This window comes from Sminthopsis crassicaudata, chromosome 6 (assembly GCF_048593235.1).
Source record: "Sminthopsis crassicaudata isolate SCR6 chromosome 6, ASM4859323v1, whole genome shotgun sequence".
Taxonomy (NCBI): Eukaryota; Metazoa; Chordata; class Mammalia; order Dasyuromorphia; family Dasyuridae; genus Sminthopsis; species Sminthopsis crassicaudata.
Genome location: NC_133622.1, coordinates 174,904,095 through 174,925,148, shown reverse-complemented (window position 1 = coordinate 174,925,148; position 21,054 = coordinate 174,904,095). Strand labels below are relative to the sequence as shown.

General features: G+C 36.1%; 1 protein-coding gene across 3 annotated transcripts in view; it reads right to left on the bottom strand.

The window, feature by feature from the left end:
* The window catches only part of PRDM5 (PR/SET domain 5), a 215,331-nt gene that overhangs the window by 119,194 nt on the left and 75,083 nt on the right, over positions 1–21,054 (bottom strand). For all 3 annotated transcript variants that reach the window (XM_074272708.1, XM_074272710.1, XM_074272709.1), the window contains exons 3-5: positions 15,392–15,514; positions 4,285–4,468; positions 1,967–2,141 (exon numbers count right to left, since the gene is read on the bottom strand). In XM_074272708.1, the coding sequence (XP_074128809.1) occupies positions 1,967–2,141; positions 4,285–4,468; positions 15,392–15,514 (482 nt within the window). The remainder of the gene's footprint in view (positions 1–1,966; positions 2,142–4,284; positions 4,469–15,391; positions 15,515–21,054) is intronic.

The following is a 21,054-nucleotide window of genomic DNA, read 5'->3' as shown; positions in this document are numbered from 1 at the left end:
CCCAAGCAAATTATTTAACCACACAGTGTCCCAGGAAGCTCTCAAAGGAAAATGTTAGGATCATATGAATAAGTGTAGATATGCATTGAAGCAGAGGTTTTTCCCATTAGGAGTTCCTCACACCATTGAAATTAAAGATCTGGGACAAGATTTTTTTTAAATAATAATTTTTAAATGTAAAAAGACTTAAGAAAAAAAAAGTGATTTGTCATTTGTACTCCACACTAATAATTTTAATCCAAGCTGCCTACAATGTAATTATATTATAGGAAGATATTTGGATATTGGAGGAAAGATTCTGGAAATGGAATTAAAAGCCCAGGTTTAAAGAGCAGATTTGGACACTGATCAGTATGTGAATATAAACAAACTAAACTTTAATGTTCTCATCTTCAATAAAATAACAATAACAACAACTTGCATTTATGCATCACTTTAAGGCAGCTAGGTGTCACTGTCATGGATAAAGTATGGACCTGGAATCAGGAATGTTTATTCCATGAGTTCAAATCTAGCCTCAAACACTTCTTAGCTGGGGGACCCTGAACGAATCATTTAACCCTGTTTATTCCAGTTCCTCATCTGTAGTATATGTTAGAGAAGGAAATGGCCAACCACTGCAGTATCTCTTCTGAGAAAATCCCAAATGAGTCCACACCACAGTTTAAAGTTCCTTACAAATATTATCTTATTCTTTCCCCTCACTAGCTCCCTAGAAAGTAGGTGTTTTCCTCTTAGTAATCTTGTGTGATAACTGATATCTTTTTATCCATAGGTGGTTCAGTAAATAGAGTAGATAGAGTTAGGAAAACAAGCTCAAATTCTTCCTCAAATTCTTATGATTCTGGGGAGTTAATCTTTCAGTTATCTTATTTTCCTCAGCTTCTTCAACTTAGTTTTCTCAACTGAAAAATGGAGATAATAATAGCCTCTACTTCCCAGGGTTGTGAGGATCCAATGAGAATATGTGTAAAATGCTTAGAATAATATCTAGTACATAGTATACAATATTTATATGTTAACTCTTATTTACTCTTCTTTTTATTATTTTATCATTTTACAGAAGAGAAAGTTGAAGACATGAGAAGTTAAGTGACATACCCAGAGTCACCCAGTAAGTATCTGACGCAGGATTCAAATTCAGGTCTTCCTCATTCTATGATCAGTATTCTCTGTATATCACTGTTCTGCTGTCTTACTACAAACGAAGCTAACAGAGATCTTCCAGTCTGACAGAGGTTCTGCTCCAGATTTCCCCCTATTCCTCACTTATTCATTCTCCTGGGATTCTTAGCTTTTCTCAAGGTTTGACTCAGGTATCTTTTTTGATCTCCACAATGTTTACATCAGCTTCCTCTTACAGTCACCTTATTTCAATTGTACTTGTCTTTAGCTACTTTTCTGCTTTCATCTTCACTCTATTCCCACCCACAATGAGCATGAAAGTTCCTCAAAAGAAGAGGCACTTACATTTTTGTCTTCGAGACCCCAATGATGCCTGTCATAGAATAGGTATCCAAGAAATTGTGAATTGAAATCAGTCAAGAATAAACAGATTCGGCCAAGAAAAAACTCTGCTTCTATAATTCATGCTTCACATTATTATTCTAATTTTCTAGATGAGGATACTAAAGTTCAGAAATATTAAATGAATTACCCATAATCACACAGCTAGTAAGTTTAAGATACAGGATTTGAGCATCCATGTCTTTCTGCCTTTGTGTCTCTGTCTCTTTTGCAAATCTCTCTCTAGGGGACTACACAATTTCAATGGTTGAATTCCTAGTAACTGCAAAACACATCTACTTCAGTTTCCTAATTCACAAGCATGAAGGTGAGTGCTTAGGTCAGAGGCTATGGGACAAAAAACTACGTTAAACAACCCATCTAAGTTAAAGATATGCTCCTACTGTTTAGTGAAAGGCACTGTGGGAAGGTGGAAGGAATGGGAAATGGAAATACATACTGTCTCTGTAAAGCCTGCTTCACTGGAAATTTCTTTCCACAGTTCTTGCATTTGAATTCTTTCTCTTCACTAGGCTTTTGATGAAGCATCTGTAGATGTTCGGCCAGGATCTCCTGGCTGGCAAAGGTTGACTCACAGTGGGGACAGGCATAGTCCTTTTTACAGGTTGGAGAATCTGTAAATAAAGCACAGAGAGAAATATGATTATTTGAAGTCAATTTAGGATGGTAGACCCTTCCCTGTATTTTAAAAATTAATATCCTTTTTCTTCATGACCACCAGTAATTAACTATGCTCTCCTTTGTCATTTCCATGGACAATCATTTCTTTTAATTTAATTTATTTTTAAAAAGTATTTATGAAGAGGCAACATTAACTTAGGTGGTAGAGAGGCAGACCAAGTTCAAGTTGTCACACTGGATGATTAATCCTGGGCAGAAATACTTGACTTCTGGGGGTCTTTGCAAGTCTCTATGATTAAACATTGCAGAAAAATGCCAACCTATATTAAAATTAGGAGTCTCCTCACTCAAGACATCTTAACCACAAAATCATAGACTCAATCTCTAGTCCTATCATCTATCAACCGACATTTAATTTAACAATATTAAGAACCTATTATATACCCAGTGCTGGGAACTATCATATATACCCTGGACATCATTCTTTAAGGAAATTGTGTTCATATACAGAAAAGAATTGTACTTATCTAAACTTATCTCACTAAATCAAACAGAAAGTATATTTTGAAGAATTGAGACATTTTAAATCAATTCTTATCTTCTAGAAATATCCATACATCTCCTGAACTTCAGAATAAACAATTTTATTGTGAGGTCTTAGTATATTGATCCGAACAAAATGGATAATAGAAAACACACCCACAAAATAGAACTGTAAAATCTGGCTATGCCTCAGCATCCTAGTAGAAGATAGGTGGTGAATATGAATCAGGAGAACATTCCACCAGATCTTTTAAAAGGAAATAATGATTTCGTTGAATTGAAAACTGCAAAAGACTTAGGAAATCATCCAGTTCAACCTCCAAATGTTACAGAGGCATACAAATTTTGTTCATTCAGGTTTAGCACACTTACTCAAAGTCACACATATAATCATTGCCAGGGTAGGGATTTGAAGTCCAGTCTTCTGACTGCATCCAATGCCTTTTCAACTGCACACATAGACTACAGATTTAAACTGAAGTAGATGTGATCTGCAGTTACTAGGAATTCAACCATGGAAATTGTGTGCTTCTCTAAAGAGAGGTTTACAAAAGGGTTAGAGCACTGGACATGGAGGCAAGAAGACATGTCTCTTAAATTTACTAGCTGTGTGAGTATGGGTATTTAATTTAATATTTCTGGGTTTTAGTATTCTTATCTAGAAAATTGAAATAATAATAATAATAAATACTAGCATTTATATAGTACTTCAAAATTTGCAGACAATCTTCAATCTGGATAGTGCTTCAGACACTCAGGTAAAGTAATTTCTAGAAATCTGTCATTAAACAGTGTTATTTAATCCTCACAACAAAACCCTGTGAGAAAACTAAAGCAGAGATTAAGTGCTCAGGATAAGCTAGCTACTAAATATGTGAGGCAGTTCTGTGACATCTAGCTGGGATTTTGGTTTTGTTTGCATAGACTATAAGTAAAAAGAGAATAAAAATCATAGTTTGATAGATATCATTTGAAAGATGCTCAATTCTTAACAACTTGAAAAATCATAAATTTATAAAATGCCTTCTCTACCCTCTTCCTATTCCCAACATTCCCATTCTCTTCCCCAGCACATGCTGGAGAACCAGCTTTTAAGCTGGCTCCATCCCTCTGTCACGCATCATCAACATCAGAGAGGCCTTTCTTTAGTGGTGATGAAGACTTCAAGGCCTCCACACTATGTGCTGTGGTCTTTGGCTCAGCCCGGATCTCAGGAAAGGTTTCCCATGCATACAGCAATCTCCAGAAGCTGGAAAGCAATTGCCCCCTCCTGACACGGTACTTCAAGCTCCATTTCTTCTATATCCAGTAAAACAAAGTTATCAGTCCATTTCTAGTACCTCTTCTGCTTATCCAAACCAGTAACACCTCATGTCCACAGATTCTCTAAAGCATCTTACTTCAATAGGCAGTCTCTTGTCCTTGAAGGACAGCACCAATGACATTTCCCATTATCTTGGAATGCTTGCTCCCTGGTATGAGCACAATGTGCTGGGCTTGATGCTCCATATTTTGAGTAGATAATTTTAATGCAATTTAATGTCAGCAGACTTTCTTGTTTGTACACTACAGCATGAATGAGTGAGTGAATACCTTTTATGTGAGTTGGTGGTGTTTTTCTGGTACGTTTCCCATGAGTTTCTTTGTTCACAGCCATTTCTTCCACCTCTTCCTCTTCATCCTCATCCTCTTCCATGTCACTGTCCAGATAGCCAATCAAAAGTTCCGTATCTGTCTCTATATCTTCCACTGCCAAGTAAAAGATATTTTCTCCTTCCTGAGGTCAATCAAAAGAAATACACAGTGATGTTAATTGAATGAGCTAAATTTCAACATTCAACCTTTCCGTAATTCTTTATAGAGTACAAAGGCAAAGACTTAGTGGAGAAAGAGAGCAGGCCTTGAAGCCAGGGAGATAAAGCTCTAATTCTCACCTTTGACACATACTGCCTATGAGATCTTAAGCAAGTAACTCAACCTCATAGATCAGTAAAAACAAGTTGCAGAGGAATACTGATTTATACTGGTAGAGAGAGTTTCTTTACCTGGGAGGTCTCTACACCAATAAACCTGCAGAAACCAGACTCTAGTACTCAGGGAACTTAATCTACTCAACTCCTGCCCTGGTTGGGTTGAACTATTTGGTGAGAGTAAATGACTACAAATTAAGTAAACTCACTTCATTTTAAGTAAGGGACTTTTTCCCAAAATGTCACCTACATTAGTCATCTTCTTTCCATATGCTGGCCCTTTCTATCTCTTGCTTGAGATAAGGAATACAAACAACTCAATAGCTCCACACACCATCCTTGTGACCATCCAGACCAAAACTCCCTTCGATAGCCGCACTCCCTTATGTAGGTTAATTTTACTTATTGTATGTGACCTTCCAGAAGTTGTAATTGTTTTCCTAGTATCTAGAAGTGCCTACGATAGTAAAAAATCAACGAATACTTTTTTCCAAGCTTCTTTCACTCCAATTTATTGTAAATAGGCAACTAGATGGCATAATGGATAGAATGATGGGCTCAGAATCAGGAAAAACTGAGTTCAAATCTAGCCTCAGATACTTACTAGCTTTGAGAGTGAGCAAGTCACTTGACCTCTGTCTCTCACTTTCCTTAAATATAAATGGGGATGATAATAGAATCTATCTTCCAGGGTTGTTATGAGGATTTAATGAGATATCTTTTTTTTCATTCATTTAGTATAGTACCTGGCTCATAATAGGTACTTAATATATGCTTGTTTGCTTCTTTCCTTTCATTCTTCCTTCCCTCATCACAAACTCCTCCACGCATAGGAATTTCCCTATCAACATGATCTCTCTAGGAGACTGCCAGGAAAGAAAGTTGGAAATCATCTCCTCTGGTCATCTCCTCTAGGGGTACTTCTTTTATCTATTATATCATTTGTAGATATCTTAACCATACTTATCAGTCTCTCCAAGATTCATTCTTCTTGAATCTCTGTGGTTCATTCTTTCTCTTCATAACTCTAACAATGCATGGTCCCAATAATCAGAGTACTGGGATGATTTCCATAGCCTCCCAGGACAGCAATCTGGATATTTACTCAAACAGGATCCTCTTTTTTTGTCTTATGAGTCTAAAGGGCTCTTCAGACTGTGGTCTATGTATGAACATCCATGGGGTATACTTTGATGGCCAAGAGGATCCAACATCAGAGGTCTTACTCACCTGCCGCCCTGCTCTTCCCATGCTAGACACTATTCTAGTACCCAAGAAGGTCCTGGGAAGTCCCAGGTGCAACTGCTAGTAGACAAAGCTAATTGCGTTTTCAGTCATTCAAGTGACTGTGTTTGGACATATTATTGAGGGAAGCTGTCTTGGGTATTTCCCTATATTGATCTTAGGATATGTGAATTTCTTCCTTTGAATCCACTTATCCCCCACAACCACTATTACCAAATTAGACATTAGCAAAGGCAGTTATCCCTTTAAAAATGACTAGAATCCATCATCTTCTGTCTAGAAGCCAAATATGTGGAGGCTAAGGCCCTAAAACAAGAGGAAAACTCTGTTGAAGTAAAGAAGATTTCCCTAGCACTTTCATCAATTTCTAGTTTATCAGATTGATAATCAGGAAAGTTAATAAAAGCATCTTCACAGCATAGCAGACCATATATCCACCCTTCAGAATACAAGGACAAGATAATGATTTTTAATTTTGCAACCTAAGATTAATTGAAACTGTCATTGGAAAATGCAGGGCATTAAACAGTTGGGCAGCTATGTAATAAAATGAGAAAATGTTAATATCTCTGTTAAAACTATTTAACTCAATAAACTTGTTGGCACATTGCTGCCTCCAAGGAGCAGGCCCATTTGCATCTCTTTATGCTAATTGTGGAATATGAAAACAAATGTGATTATATCTATTGCTGCAAGGTAGAGGTTTTGTGGTGAGGACTCGATTGGCATCAGTACAACCTTCCTGTCACCTCCTACATCAGCAGGTTCCCACTCATTCCTCATTTTCAAGCTTATGTGCTTCGGGGAGGCTTCGTTTACCGACATCTAAATTAAAAATAAATCAATGGGGATAGCAGATTAAATGAGAAAAAGGATTGTACTTCTTATCTCTTGCAGAGCTATGAGGAAGTGGCTAGCAGAAAGTTATATGAAACCTACTTCTCTATCCCTCTTGGATGAGAGATAGCCTATTATGTTCTATAGAAGGCTGGCCTTGGAATCAACAGGATGTCAGTTCATTTCTTTACAATCCTTTACATTCTAGGATGGTAGAGTTGAAGTTGGAAGGGATCTTCAAGGCCTTTTTGTCTAACTGCCTCTCTTTTTTCAGATGAAAAAACTGAAACCCAGAGGCATTGTGAATTACCTAAGGTCATAGAACTAGTAAGTAGTAAAATGGGCATGTGAATATAGGTCTCCTGACTGAATCCTATAATTTTTCCACTGGCCTCTAATATCTGTGTCAGTTACATAACAAGACAAGTCACTTGACCTCTCTAAAACTCAGTTTCCTCTTCTACAAAATGAAAATAACAATAAGAATATTAATAATATCAATTAATTATGTTGATTAGTAACTATATTAATTAATATTATTCATAATATAACCAGACTTATGAAGATTAAAAGGAGTTAATTACATATATATATATATATATATAATTTTTGGCGAACATTAAGGCTAAACACGTGTCAGTGATTATTACTATCAAAATCAATGAGAGCAACATAAGGACTTTTTGTCTGACTTTGTACAGAGAAAGCAAACTTACCTATCCAGAAGACCTAGAAAATCAGGAAGTGGACTTTTAAATTTATGAAAAACAGTTCAAAAGGAATTAATGACCATTACTATAACACATCTTTCACTTCCTTTTATTCCCTCCTCTTAATCTGTCAGCTTGAAATTTTCTTCTCTACCAATTCCTGACTTTAAAGTTTTTTAACTCCTTTTTATTTGCTTTGAGTTTTTTGTTCCAGATCTGTGATTTCATACTATATGGAGGACTTTCAGTATGGAAATTACCTAAATAGATACTGATCAAAAACTCTTCTATAAAATATTCTTAAAGAGGTTATTGGATTTTGAGAAATTTGATGGTTTGCCTAAGATCACAGAACCAACATGTCACAAAAGCAAACATAACCCTAGTCTTGCAACTAGCTTTTTAGTTAATCTTAAACCTATGTGGCCTCATTGAAATCCTGACTATTCTGAGAACCACTGTTGCATGGTAGAAAGGAGACCAGAATGGAAGTCAAGAAGACAAACATAAAAATCCTACTTTAGATCCTTACTAGCTGTACAACCCTGAGAAAATTATTTAGATTCTTTGAAATCTTATGACAGTTAAAGAACCTTTGTAAAATGCTTAGCATATATCCTGACACATGGTAGGCAATGAATAAATGATTATCTTTTCTTTCCTTCCTCCGTCCCTCCCTCTTCCTTCCCTTTCTTCCTCCCTCCTTCCCTTTCTCCTTCCCTTTCTCCTTCCCTCCCTCCCTTCTTCCTTCCCTCCTTCCTTCCTTCCTTCCTTCCTTCCTTCCTTCCTTCCTTCCTTCCTTCCTTCCTTCCTTCCTTCCTTCCTTCCTTCCTTCCTTCCTTCCTTCCTTCCTTCCTTCCTTCTTCTTTTCTTTCTTTCTTCCTTCCTTATACATCCAGCACCTAGCACAGAGTTTAGCAAATTGTGAGTGATCAATAATGGTTGTCAATTAATACTCACAAGATTGTCTTGAGAATCAAATGAGAAGTCCATAAAATATTTAGAAAATCTTAAAGTACACTATGAATTAGACCTTTAGAGAGATATATTAGATAGATATGGATATACATCTATAGAGATTTAGATAAATAAATTCATACATGCACATGCATATTTCTTAATTTCCTAGGTCTCCAATCCTCTTACCAGACACCATGCCATGCAGACTAGAATGATGTCCTGGATGATTTAACCCCTTTAGCTCCAAATATATCACCCTACGTTCTGATGAGTGACTTAACTGTCTTCCCTATCAGACCAATTCCTAGCATGCTTCACTTTTTTCCCTGGACAGTTTTCTTGCCAGTCACCCTCACATTCTTAATGAACCTATCTTCAGTACCCTCTTCTTATTCCTTCCCCACTTAAAATTTTGGAAATCACAATGAGCTTAATCTGCCATTGATACTAAAACAAAAAATGTGCCAATCTACTTACCAGATGACTAAACCCATCACCCCTTTTATTTTCTAAGCAAAACCCTCCATAGTGGCTAGTGCTTTTTATCTGCTGTCCCTTAGTAGAATGTAAGTTCCATAAAAGAAAGAACTTTTTTTTTTAACCTTTAGATTTGCATCCCAAGCATTTGGCACAGTGCCTAGCAATTAGTAAGTATTTAATAATGCTTTTCTTGTGACAAGATGCTGCATATGAGATAAAATCACTATTGGATTCTGTCTTGAATGATTTTTAATAGTGGCAGCCATACATTATCCATAGATAAAAATGGATTTGAGTTATGTTGTACAAAGGATTCTCAGAAAATCATCTCTCTTCCTCATTACGGCCAACTGTGAGCCATTTGGATGAGGAACTAGAGTGGCTTTTAAAATTAATTCTTATCAAAGAGGAAGACAATACTCAGACATCTCAAGCCTCAAGAAAAAGTAACCAGGGAAGTGGTGGCCCAAGAGAAAATAATTTTTGTGAAAATCTCAGTGTTTAAAAACAAACACCAAGGATATTCAAAAAAAAGGCTTAAGAAGAAGGACTTGAAGATTTTCTAAAAAAGTATGACTCCCTAGAGAGAAGGGGAAAAAAGGTTTCTGAAAAATTGTGCTTGTCTTGTTACTAAGAGAGGATTAAAGGAGTAGACACAACATTATCATACTTTATTATTCATAATCACATCCTATGGCACCAGAAAGATTAATGCTGAAAGACACCTGCTTCTATACTTCTGACACTTGCTGGCATAATAATTAAAGAAGTTCATTCTAACCAATCATTCTGTCTAGTGTAACCTAGTACTTTTTCATCAGACTCTGCTCAGTAAAGAAGAGAATGATTCTTAGCTTTGCATGCCTGAATTAAGGATGGAATTATTAAATGTTTTAGAGATGAGAAAGAGTCTGCTCATTTCCCATTTTTAAAGAAGACACACATGCTTCTAGATCTTTTCAGAGAGAGAGCCTTAGAAAAAGACAGAAATGAAGTGACTTATTGTAGATAAAACAATCTCTGAACATGGCCTTGGTTTCCAGCTTGCCTGACCGGAGATTAGGAAATTACTATATGGGCAAGATTAGAGATTCTCTATTAAACTGAGATATCTAATTCCCACTGGGAGAGATAATTCTGTACAATTCTTCTGAGTCTTATTTGCTATCTAGTTGAATATATGAATTTATTTTAATAATAATTATAATGACGACTCATATTTTTGGAAAGATCTTTGGAAATATTACCTCCTTTGATCTTTATAACAAACCTGGGAGGTAGGTGATATTATTATCTTCATTTTGTGGATGAGAAAACTGGAGAAGGAAGAAAGGAAGGAAGGAAGGAAGGAAGGAAGGAAGGAAGGAAGGAAGGAAGGAAGGAAGGAAGGAAGGAAGGAAGGAAGGGAGGGAGGGAGGAAAGATAAAGAGAAGAGAGGAAGGGAAGAAGGAAGGAAGCAAGAAATCCCCAAATACACCTTATGCTAGACTAGAATTTGTTTTTTTATTGTAGAAAGTGAATTTTTAATACACATTGCTTTATAAATCATGTTGGTAAAGAAAAATCAGAGCAAAGGGAGAAAACCATGGGGGAGATTAAAAAAAAAAAAAAAGACATGAACATAGCATGTGTTGATTTACGTCCAATCTCCATAGTTCTTTTTCTGGATGCAGATGGCATTTTCAGTCCAAAGCCTATTGATTGGTTTGGATCACTTTAACTACTGGAAACCAAAGCTTTCCTAGTTGATCATTGCACATAAATTAGAATTTTTAATTAATATAATTAATGATCTCATGAAGCTTAAAGGAAGAGAGTATTTTCCTAAGCAAATTATTCTCCCTACCTACCATTAGTTAAAAACTAGCCTCCAGTGTGTATTTATAGAAACTAGACATTTCTCATCAACAGAATATGACAATAGTAAGTTTTTTGTTTGTTTTGTTTGTTTGTTTGTTTACTATTCCTATGGGAACAAGCAACAAATTAAGAAATAATTTAAGTTTTGATAATACTGACATTGATCCCCTTAATCTTTCCAGAGATTAGATGGTCATATGACATATGGAACATACAATTCTGAGAGGGGAATTGTAGGTATGTTCCAATACAGCAGGTAAACAATGGTGGCTTTGTTCATTCCTTTAAGTGCAGAATATTGAATCTTTTTGATACATAGCATAGTACATGAATACATTGTATTCATGATACATACATGAATCAATGCATGAGCAACCACAATTCCTTAGGATAATAATAAATTTGATACATATTTATCAAATGCATGTTCAATCACATTGCTCTCACTTAAAAAAAATCATTGCTAATTATATTCAAGATGTATCCTTTGAAATGCTAATAAAGTAATTTTATTTTTTAAGTAATTTTAAGTAATTTGAAATATTGCTTACATTTTCGTTATTTCATTTTGAAACTTCTGTCTTTCTGCATGCTTTGTAATATACACAATATAGTTAAGTATAGTTAAGTATTACATGTACAGATTTCTTAAATAATTAAATATACAACATTATTAAAATTAAACTCAGAAGAGATACAAGAAAGAAAAAAAGGAGCTAGATATATTATAGCGCCTCTTTTTCTGATGTTGAAGACCTGGAAACAAAGGAAGTGCTCAACATTTGGAGAATGTCTTTTTAAAAAGTGACAGTATTTGAATGTGATGGGATGCTTTTATTTTGTAAGAAATAATGAAAGAGAAACTTTGGAAGACTTGTGTAAATTAAGGCAGAAAATTGAGCAAGACAAGGAAAAAAATCATACAATAACAACTTTGTAAAAACAAATTACTTTGAAAGGTTTAAGTACTTGAATCAATGCATGAGCAACTACAATTCCAGAGGACAATAATAAAGCAGGCTATCAATGCTCTGGCAGAGAGCTGACTAAAATCAAGATGCAGAATGAGGCATACATTTTTTTAACAGGGCCAATGTTGAAATTTGTTTCCTATATACATATACATATATAGATGTGTGTGTGTATACATATATATTTGTTGGAATGATTTTGTTTTTCTTTTTTTTTCCCATGAGGGGGTAAGCAAAGTAGGTGACAGAAATAATTAATTTTAAGAAATATACAAATATTGTGAGTTCATACTTTTTTTAAATGCTTGGAGTGTGTAATTTAAAATATTTGGCGACAACTATTCTAAAACAATATAAATATTCCATCTTTAAACTACTGAATAGATTTCAATTGAACTTTCCTTTTTGCAACTCTACATATATGTTTCTGCTTTCTCTATTTAATCTCCCTAAATTCCCCAAACTACATCAAGAGTTATCCTTTAAATGCATGACTTATGGGCTTTGAAATTTCTTTCTGATCAATTTGACATGTCTTTCTAATTCTAAAATTCATGGTTGCCAGCTTGAGATATATTTCAGTAAATCTGAATGGACCATTCGACTTCAATTTCATAATCTAGGCACGTGGGAAGAAGATTTGCTTATGAAATCCTCCCACAATAATTTTGATACTTAAATCATCATTTCCAAAGCAAATTTTCCTAAGTCAAATAAACAGCAGAACTCAGAATATAACCAAGCCTTCAACAAGGAGTTCCAATTCTTTGCCAAAACAGACTTCAAATTCTTAATCCCTTGTCCAAAAAAATTGGACCAAGTATTGACATTTTCCACCAAGCAAGCCACATGGACACAAATGTTTTTCATTTACTCTACTCCAGGGATATACAACCCAAATAAAAAATTTCCTGAATATTCCAAATACCAGATGCAATTTGGAATCCAAAAGATTCATAATGTTAGGCAGGAAACATTATGATACACTCATAGCACCACAGCATTTCTGGCCTAAAAAAGTGGAATGCAAATCTCATGAGATCATTTCAACCAACTGCAAGATTATGGCTGCTCTCTGATACAGAACCAGGTCATTTTCCTCTCTGCTCTAGTTGAGGTCCGGGTCTAGACAGCCCATGGTCTGGTACTGTGAATGCAAAAGCCCTCTTTAGAGAAGTATATAACAGTTTTCTATACTGTAGAGTACTGAGATTGGAGTCATAGGATAATTATTGTATTACTTTTCCCTGGTACAAAGTAGGCACTTTATAAATGTTTATCCCTTTCTCTACTTTCTTAGGAAAAAGACAGAAGAAAAAAGAGTAGGAAGACAGAGACAGAAAGAAATAAAACAAAGATAGAGAAACAAAGACAGAGAGATTGAAATAATGTTGAGTATACTGTGGAGAGAAAATAAAGGAAGGAAGGAGGAGGGAGGGATGAAGGAAGAAGGAAGAGATGAAGGGAGGGGGGAGGAAGCTAGGAAGGAAGGAAGGAAGGAAGGGAGGGAGGGAGAGAGAAAAAGAGGGAGGGAGGGACAGAGGGAGGAAGAGAGGGAGAGAGAAAAGGAAGGGAGGAAAGACTTATCAAGTATCTACTATGAACCAGTTATTTAGCTAAAGGCTTTAATATGATATTTTATTTGAAATCATTTGAAATCAGCCCTAGAAGGTAGGTAGCCCCAACAGATGCTGAGAAGAGACTACCACTGTTCTGCCCAAATTGGTCAACTTTTCTTTATTTATAATGAAAGCTAATACCTTGATTCATTGAGCATTCAAAGCTCAAAGCACATATGTTATCTTATAGAGTCTTAAAATAAAACTGTGAGCTATTTGGTATAGGTATTATTGTCCCATTATATAGGAAAAACAGTGGATTCTAGATTCACATTGAAGTTCTGGTACTTGTTATGAGATACTTTCTGACTAAGAGCAAATTATTTTCTCCATCTTTCCCTCTCCCCCTTCTCTCTCCTTCCCTACCTTCTTCTTTCTCTATCTCAGCCTCTTTATATTTCTCTCTTTCTCTCTGTCTCTCTCTCTCTCTGTTTCTGTCTCTTTCTGTCTGTCTCTCTCTGTTCTCAATATGTTAGAGAGTTAAACTACATATAATTGACTAATCTTAATGATGGTTCCAAATACAATTCTCTTTTATATTTTTTTAAAATACCGAAATGTGTAACATGCTCTCCTGGCATTAACAATTACTAGTCTGTATTAGGCCCAACAGAGTACTTTTGACCACTGATCTTTGCAGTGTCAACTCTACCCGGCTTGCCTCCTCTGAGGCCTTCAAAGGTCTCTGGCCACAATTTCTTAAATAGTAGTTTAATAACCGGTAGTGCACTCAAGAACAGTCACATGTAATCTTAGAAGCCTTTATTATTTCTACTCACATAATGCCCTGACTTGTTAGTTCCCTAGTGAACACCTGGTCTGAAGACCCACGTGATCACTACAAAACTTCTTACCTCTCTCGGCTATCCATCAGTTTGGCTTGACTTGGTTACCCAGGCTAGGGAGCCAGGTTAAAGAGCACCAAGTTAAAGAGAGCGACTGCTGTCTGCAGTGGGCTTATAAAGGGCCTGTGAGGTCACACACACAGCCAACCAGCAAGACAGCCATCACCCATTATGAAGCTATCTCAATATGGCCAAAGGATCCCACCCAAAGGCAGTCTTATATCCACAGAGAATACTTCTGGGCCACTCAAATCTCTTGTTACGCTGTGGCACTGCCCATTTAAAGGACTCTTACAGAAATGTTTTGTTTATTGATGTGGTTCATCATGTGTTTCAAAGGTAACACAAGTTCATAATTTTGGCACAATCATGGACTTCTCACTCTCCCTCACCCTACATTGCCATTCAGTTGCCAAATCTTGGTCCCTAACAGTTTTAATTCCGTGGTCCTATGATCTGATCATCCCCATTTTACAGGTTAGGAAACTGAAGTTTAGAGAGAGATTAAATAATTTTTCCCCTAGTAACTGTCCAAAGTGTAATCTAAGGCTAGTTCATTCCAAATTCTAAAAACAACATTTTCCATTATGCCATCCTAAAATAGTTTGTTGTACCAATGACCTCCATGATTTTGGGAATCTCTCTACCAGCATAGATCTCAACCCATCAGTAATGTTTTATCTTAGATAATTCTTGTCTGTGTCTTTAAATGAATGTGTCAAAGAAAATGTACCCTTTATGCTAGTGTATTTTTTAGGTATAATATTTTAATATACTAGGATGATATCAAGACAGTTGATGGTTATGTTCTCTCTTTATCCTGGATCATTTATTTTCCTAACCATATGTGTACAACGAACTTAGAACCAAGATATTTGGATTTAAAATCCATCCCAGAAATTGACAAGCTGAATGAATAAATGAATGAATGGATTAATGAATTAATGAATGAGAAAAGCTAAAGGACCCATGGTAGGATACAAAGTGGCTTATACTTCCCATGCTCTGAACACTGCTGCTTCTATTCACATAACCACATCTACATTTAGGCTGTCATGATACACTACTGATTTAGGTTGAATGCAGTCACACATTTAGAATTCTATCTCTGCCTCTGAAATGCAAATAAAATCAGGTAGAAGAATGAATTCACTATCAACAAAGTGTGTGTGGTACCAAGACGTATCCAGTAGGCTAGCTCACCTGAATGGCAGCCAGGTTCTTCTGCTCTGGGGTGGGTGCCTCATGAACAAAGCGCAACCAGTTAGAGAAGCGTGGGTTGCTGGCATCCAAAACATAGAGAACTTGGCCCTTACTTCCACGCACCTGGAACATAAAAGATTCAAGTATATTATTGTTTTTAATCTTAATCAGCATAAGCAAGCTAAAGCCGATTTAGCTTGTAGAAAATCACATAGAATTAGACACCATTTTAATTTTTTTCCATCAGTAAATTTTGAGAGGATGGGGTTAGAAAGGGGCAAGTTGTAAAGCATTTTTAATGGCAAACAGAGCAATTTATATATTCTCCAAAAAACAATAGGGAATCCCTGGAGTTTATTGAGTTGGAAAGTGTTTTAGTCATATATGACTATAATAAAAAAAATCACTTTGGCATTTTTGTGTAAGGTGAACTGGAGAGGAATCAGATAAAAACTAATTAGGAATTCATTGAAATTGTCCAGGACAGAGTGCTAAGGTGGTCATCACATTAAGTAGAAAGGAGGATAAGGATATGAGTGATACTGAAGAGGAAAAATGACAAGTTTGAAAAATATTTGTTTGATGTGAGTGAGAATGAAAGGTCAAAGATAATGTCAAGATTGAAATCCTGGAGGATGACAGAAAGAGTGAGAGGTACCCAAGATAGTAATAGGGAAATTGATGAGAAGACTGGGGTCATGAGAATAAATAAGTTCCAATTGGACAAATGTGGTTTGAGATACCTGTGGAATATTCAGTTTGCAGTGAGTTCAGGATGTACTCAGTATATACATATATATATATATATATATATATATATATATATATATGTATGTGTGTGTGTGTGTGTGTGTGTGTGTATATGTGTGTGTATATATATATATATATATTCACACACATAAACAAAAGCTATATATGTATATGTGTTTGTATTATGTATGCATTTTTATCATTTGCATGAGGATGATAGTTAAATCCATGTAAGAAAGTTTATAAGATCACCAAGATTAAAACATATAGGGACACCCTGAGGAATACCCACAGTTAAAGTGAGGGATATGAATGAAGGTACAGCAAAGAAGACCAATAAGAAATAGCCAAACAGGCAAAAGGAAAATTCAAAAACACTGTAAACAAAATCCAAGGGAATAAGCATATACTGCAGAATAAGGATCAAGAAGTGAATATCATACTTTTTTTTTCCTCTTAAAAAAGCACTGGTGGGGGCGGAGCCAAGATGGCGGAGAAGAAACACACGACTCAGTGAACGTCCTCACTCCCGCACAACCAATTAGATAAATTAAGTCTCAAAATTAGCTCAGGACTGATAGATACCACAAGGACTGGAAGCACGACTTACCAGCTGAAGAGAATCTGGAGTTTCAACAGGAAAGGTCAGTTCTCAGGGGAGGAATAAGAAAGACCAGCACAGACGGTGGGGTAGGGGCACACTGCGCCCATTGCGCTGGGAAGGGCTCTGGGATCAGAGAAGCCACTGAGGTAAAGGAATCTGGCACAGGCTGTTAGCTCTTCTCTGCTAATTATTTAGCAGTTCAGAAGAGAAAGCCAAAATATTTTAAAACTCAAATTAGATTTTCCCCGATCCAGGGGGTGACTCAGCTGACTCGGCACCAGGGGGTGTGGCCTCAGCTACCACCTGAGAATAGTTAAGAGATTGACAAGTGGGTGGATACGGCCCAAGGCAACACACACTGCCTAGCATAGCTGGAGGGAGTGGAACTCAGCTCCAGGAAGTCCCAGAGAAGCGGAACCTTTGAACTAGGGACCTCGGTTTCTGGCAGACACTTCCAGTTTGAGCGCAGGGGCTTCTCACGTCACCTGCTGCAGACATCCACTCCCCACCCGGACACATAGGCTGGGCTTCGTGCTGTCTTCACTATTCTACGCCCTCGAAGCACAGTAGTGCTAATCACCTCTGAGGCACCTCCAGGGAGGGGGTGGGGAACTCTCTCCCAGAGCTCTATCTTAGCTCAGGCACAGGAGCCGCTGCATCCATCCGGTCTGGGAGGAAGCTGGTAAAGAAGTAAATAATTTCCTACCCCAGGGACAGACCCCAAAAGATTTTTTTAAGTATGAGCAAAAAAGCTAGAAAAACTATAGATTCCTTCTATACAGAGAAAGAGCGGGTAACCAACCCCGAGGAAGTTGACAGCAGAGAATCAGCAGACAACAACCTAAAGGGGAACGATTCCTGCCCTCCATCACATAACTCTCTCCTAGAAGAAGCTCTTAAAAAATTGAGGGAGATCGAAGAAAAATGGGGCAAGGAAAGGGAAATTATGATAGAGAATAACAACGTCCTGAAATTGGAGTTGGAAAAAATAAAGAATTCACAGGAGATGCAGGGAAACAAAATTAGTGAATTAGAAAAGGTTAAAAAAACACAGGAAAGTAGGATTTCTGAATTGGAAAAGATAAAAAAGTCTCAAGAAAATAGAATTTCTGAATTGGAAAAAGAAAATAATTCTCAAAAAAAAAATTAGGGAAATGGAAAAAAATTCAATAGAGCAAAATAATTCATTTAAAAACGAAATTGGGCATTTACAAAAAGAACTAAAAACTGTGAAAGAAGAAAATAACTCCTTAAAAGTCAGGATGGAACAAATAGAAATGAATGATTCACAGAGAACCCAAGAATCAGTCAAACAAAACAAAAAAAAATGAGAAGCTGGAGAACAACGTCAAATACTTACTGGGAAAATCTATAGACCTGGAAAATAGATCTAGGAGAGATAATCTGCGGATTATTGGACTTCCAGAAAACTATGACCAAAAAAAGAGCCTAGATTCTATTTTACAGGAAATTATCAAAGAGAACTGTCCAGAGATAATAGAAACAGAAGGGAAAGTAGATGTGGAAAGAATTCATCGAACTCCTTCTGAAATAGACCCTAAAAAAAGAACACCACGGAATATTGTGGCTAAGCTGCAGAATTACCACACAAAGGAGAAAATCCTGCAAGCAGCTAGAAAAAAACAATTTAAATACCAAGGTGCCACAATAAGGGTCACCCAAGATCTGGCTGCCTCCACATTAAAAGATAGAAGGGCCTGGAACCTGATATTCCGAAAGGCAAAAGATCAAGGACTGCAACCAAGAATGAACTACCCAGCTAAGTTTAGCATCTTTTTCCATGGAAGAAGATGGTCATTCAATGAAACAGAGGAATTCTATATGTTTCTAAGAAAAAAACCAGACTTAAACAAAAAATTTGATCTACATCCACAAGACTGAAGAGAAACAGAAAAAGGTACACAGAACCCTTGAGAACTGTAACTCTGTTGTGGGTATATAAAAAATACTCAAGGATAATTTGATTTTACTGATATAAAAGAAAAAAAGGGGGGTGTAGTAAAGGGAAGGAGGTCGGTTCAGAAAAAGGGGAAGGAGTGATAAAAAGAGGGAAACTACATCCCAGGAAGAGACATAGAAAATACACCATATCTGAGGGAACTTAGTGAGGGGGAGAATCATTGTGTGAATCTTACTCTCATCAGAAGAGGCTCAAAGAGTAAATAATTAACATATTTGTTTTTCAGAGAATTTTCTCTCACCTCATTAAAAGGGGGGAGAGGAAAAGGGGAAAGGAAAAGGAGAATAAGTGAAGGGACTTGGAGGGAGGGGGGAGGGATCCTAAAAAAAAAAAAAAAAAAAAAAAAAAGAGGGAGGGTTGCGCGTCACAAGGGGGGGTCTGTAAATTAAATATCGGGGAGGGGGATCAGGGGGGTCAAGGGAAAAAAGTATAATCTGGGGATAATACGATGGCAGGAAATACAGAATTAGTAATTTTAACTGTAAATGTAAATGGGATGAACGATCCCATCAAACGGAGACGGATAGCAGATTGGATCAAAAAGCAGAACCCTACAATATGTTGCCTACAGGAAACACACTTAAAGCAGGGAGATACATACAGAGTAAAGGTAAAAGGTTGGAACAGAGCCTATTATGCTTCAGGTAAAGCCAAAAAAGCAGGGGTAGCTATCCTTATCTCAGATCAAGCAAAAGCAGAAGTAGATCTCGTTAAAAAAGATAAGGAAGGAAACTATATCCTGCTGAAAGGTAGCATAAATAATGAAGCCATATCAATACTAAACATATATGCACCAAGTGGTATAGCATCTAACTTTCTAAAGGAAAAGTTAAGAGAACTGCAAGAAGAAATAGACAGTAAAACTATAATAGTGGGAGATCTCAACCTTGCACTCTCAGATTTAGACAAATCAAACCACAAAACAAACAAGAAAGAAATTAAAAAAGTAAATAGAACATTAGAAAAACTAGGTATGATAGACCTTTGGAGAAAACTGAATGGCAATAGGAAGGAATATACTTTCTTCTCAGCAGTTCATGGATCCTATACAAAAATTGACCATATATTAGGACATAAAGATCTCAAAATTAAATGTAGGAAGGCAGAAATAATAAATGCCTTCTTCTCAGATCACAATGCAATAAAAGCTACATTCAGTAAAAAGTTAGGGGTAAATAGACCAAAAAGTAATTGGAAACTGAATAATCTCATCTTAAAGAATGACTGGGTGAAAGAGCAAATTATAGAAACAATTAACAATTTCACCCAAGATAATGATAATGATGAGACATCATATCAAAATCTTTGGGATGCAGCTAAAGCAGTAATAAGGGGAAATTTTATATCTTTAGAGGCTTATTTGAAGAAAATTGAGAAAGAGAAGATTAACGAATTGGGCTTACAACTTAAAAGGCTAGAAAAAGACCAAATTATAAACCCCCAACCAAAAATTAAACTCGAAATACAAAAATTAAAAGGAGAAATCAATAAAATTGAAAGTAAAAAAACTATTGAATTAATAAATAAAACCAAGAGTTGGTTTTATGAAAAAGCCAATAAAATAGATAAACCTTTGGTAAATTTGATCAAAAAAAAGAAAGAGGAAAATCAAATTGATAGTCTTACAAATGAAAAGGGGGATCTTTCCACCAATGAAGAGGAAATTAGAGAAATAATAAGGAGTTACTTTGCCCAACTTTATGCCAATAAATTTGATAACTTAAGTGAAATGGATGACTTTCTCCAAAAATATAGGCTCCCTAGATTAACAGAGGAGGAGATAAATTGCTTAAATAGTCCCATTTCAGAAAAAGAAATAGAACAAGCTATTAATCAACTCCCCAGAAAAAAATCCCCAGGGCCAGATGGATTCACATGTGAATTCTACCAAACATTTAAAGAACAATTAGCCCCAATGTTATATAAATTATTTGAAAAAATAGGGGATGAAGGAGTCCTACCAAACTCCTTTTATGACACAGACATGGTACTGATACCTAAACCTGGTAGATCGAAAACTGAGAAAGAAAATTATAGACCAATCTCCTTAATGAATATTGATGCTAAAATCTTAAATAAGATATTAGCAAAAAGACTTCAGAAAATCATCTCCAAGATAATACACTATGATCAAGTAGGATTTATTCCAGGAATGCAGGGCTGGTTTAATATTAGGAAAACTATTAATATAATTGACCATATTAATAATCAAATTAATAAGAACCATATGATCATCTCAATAGATGCAGAAAAAGCATTTGACAAAATCCAACATCCATTCCTACTAAAAACTCTTGAGAGTATAGGAATAAATGGATTATTCCTTAG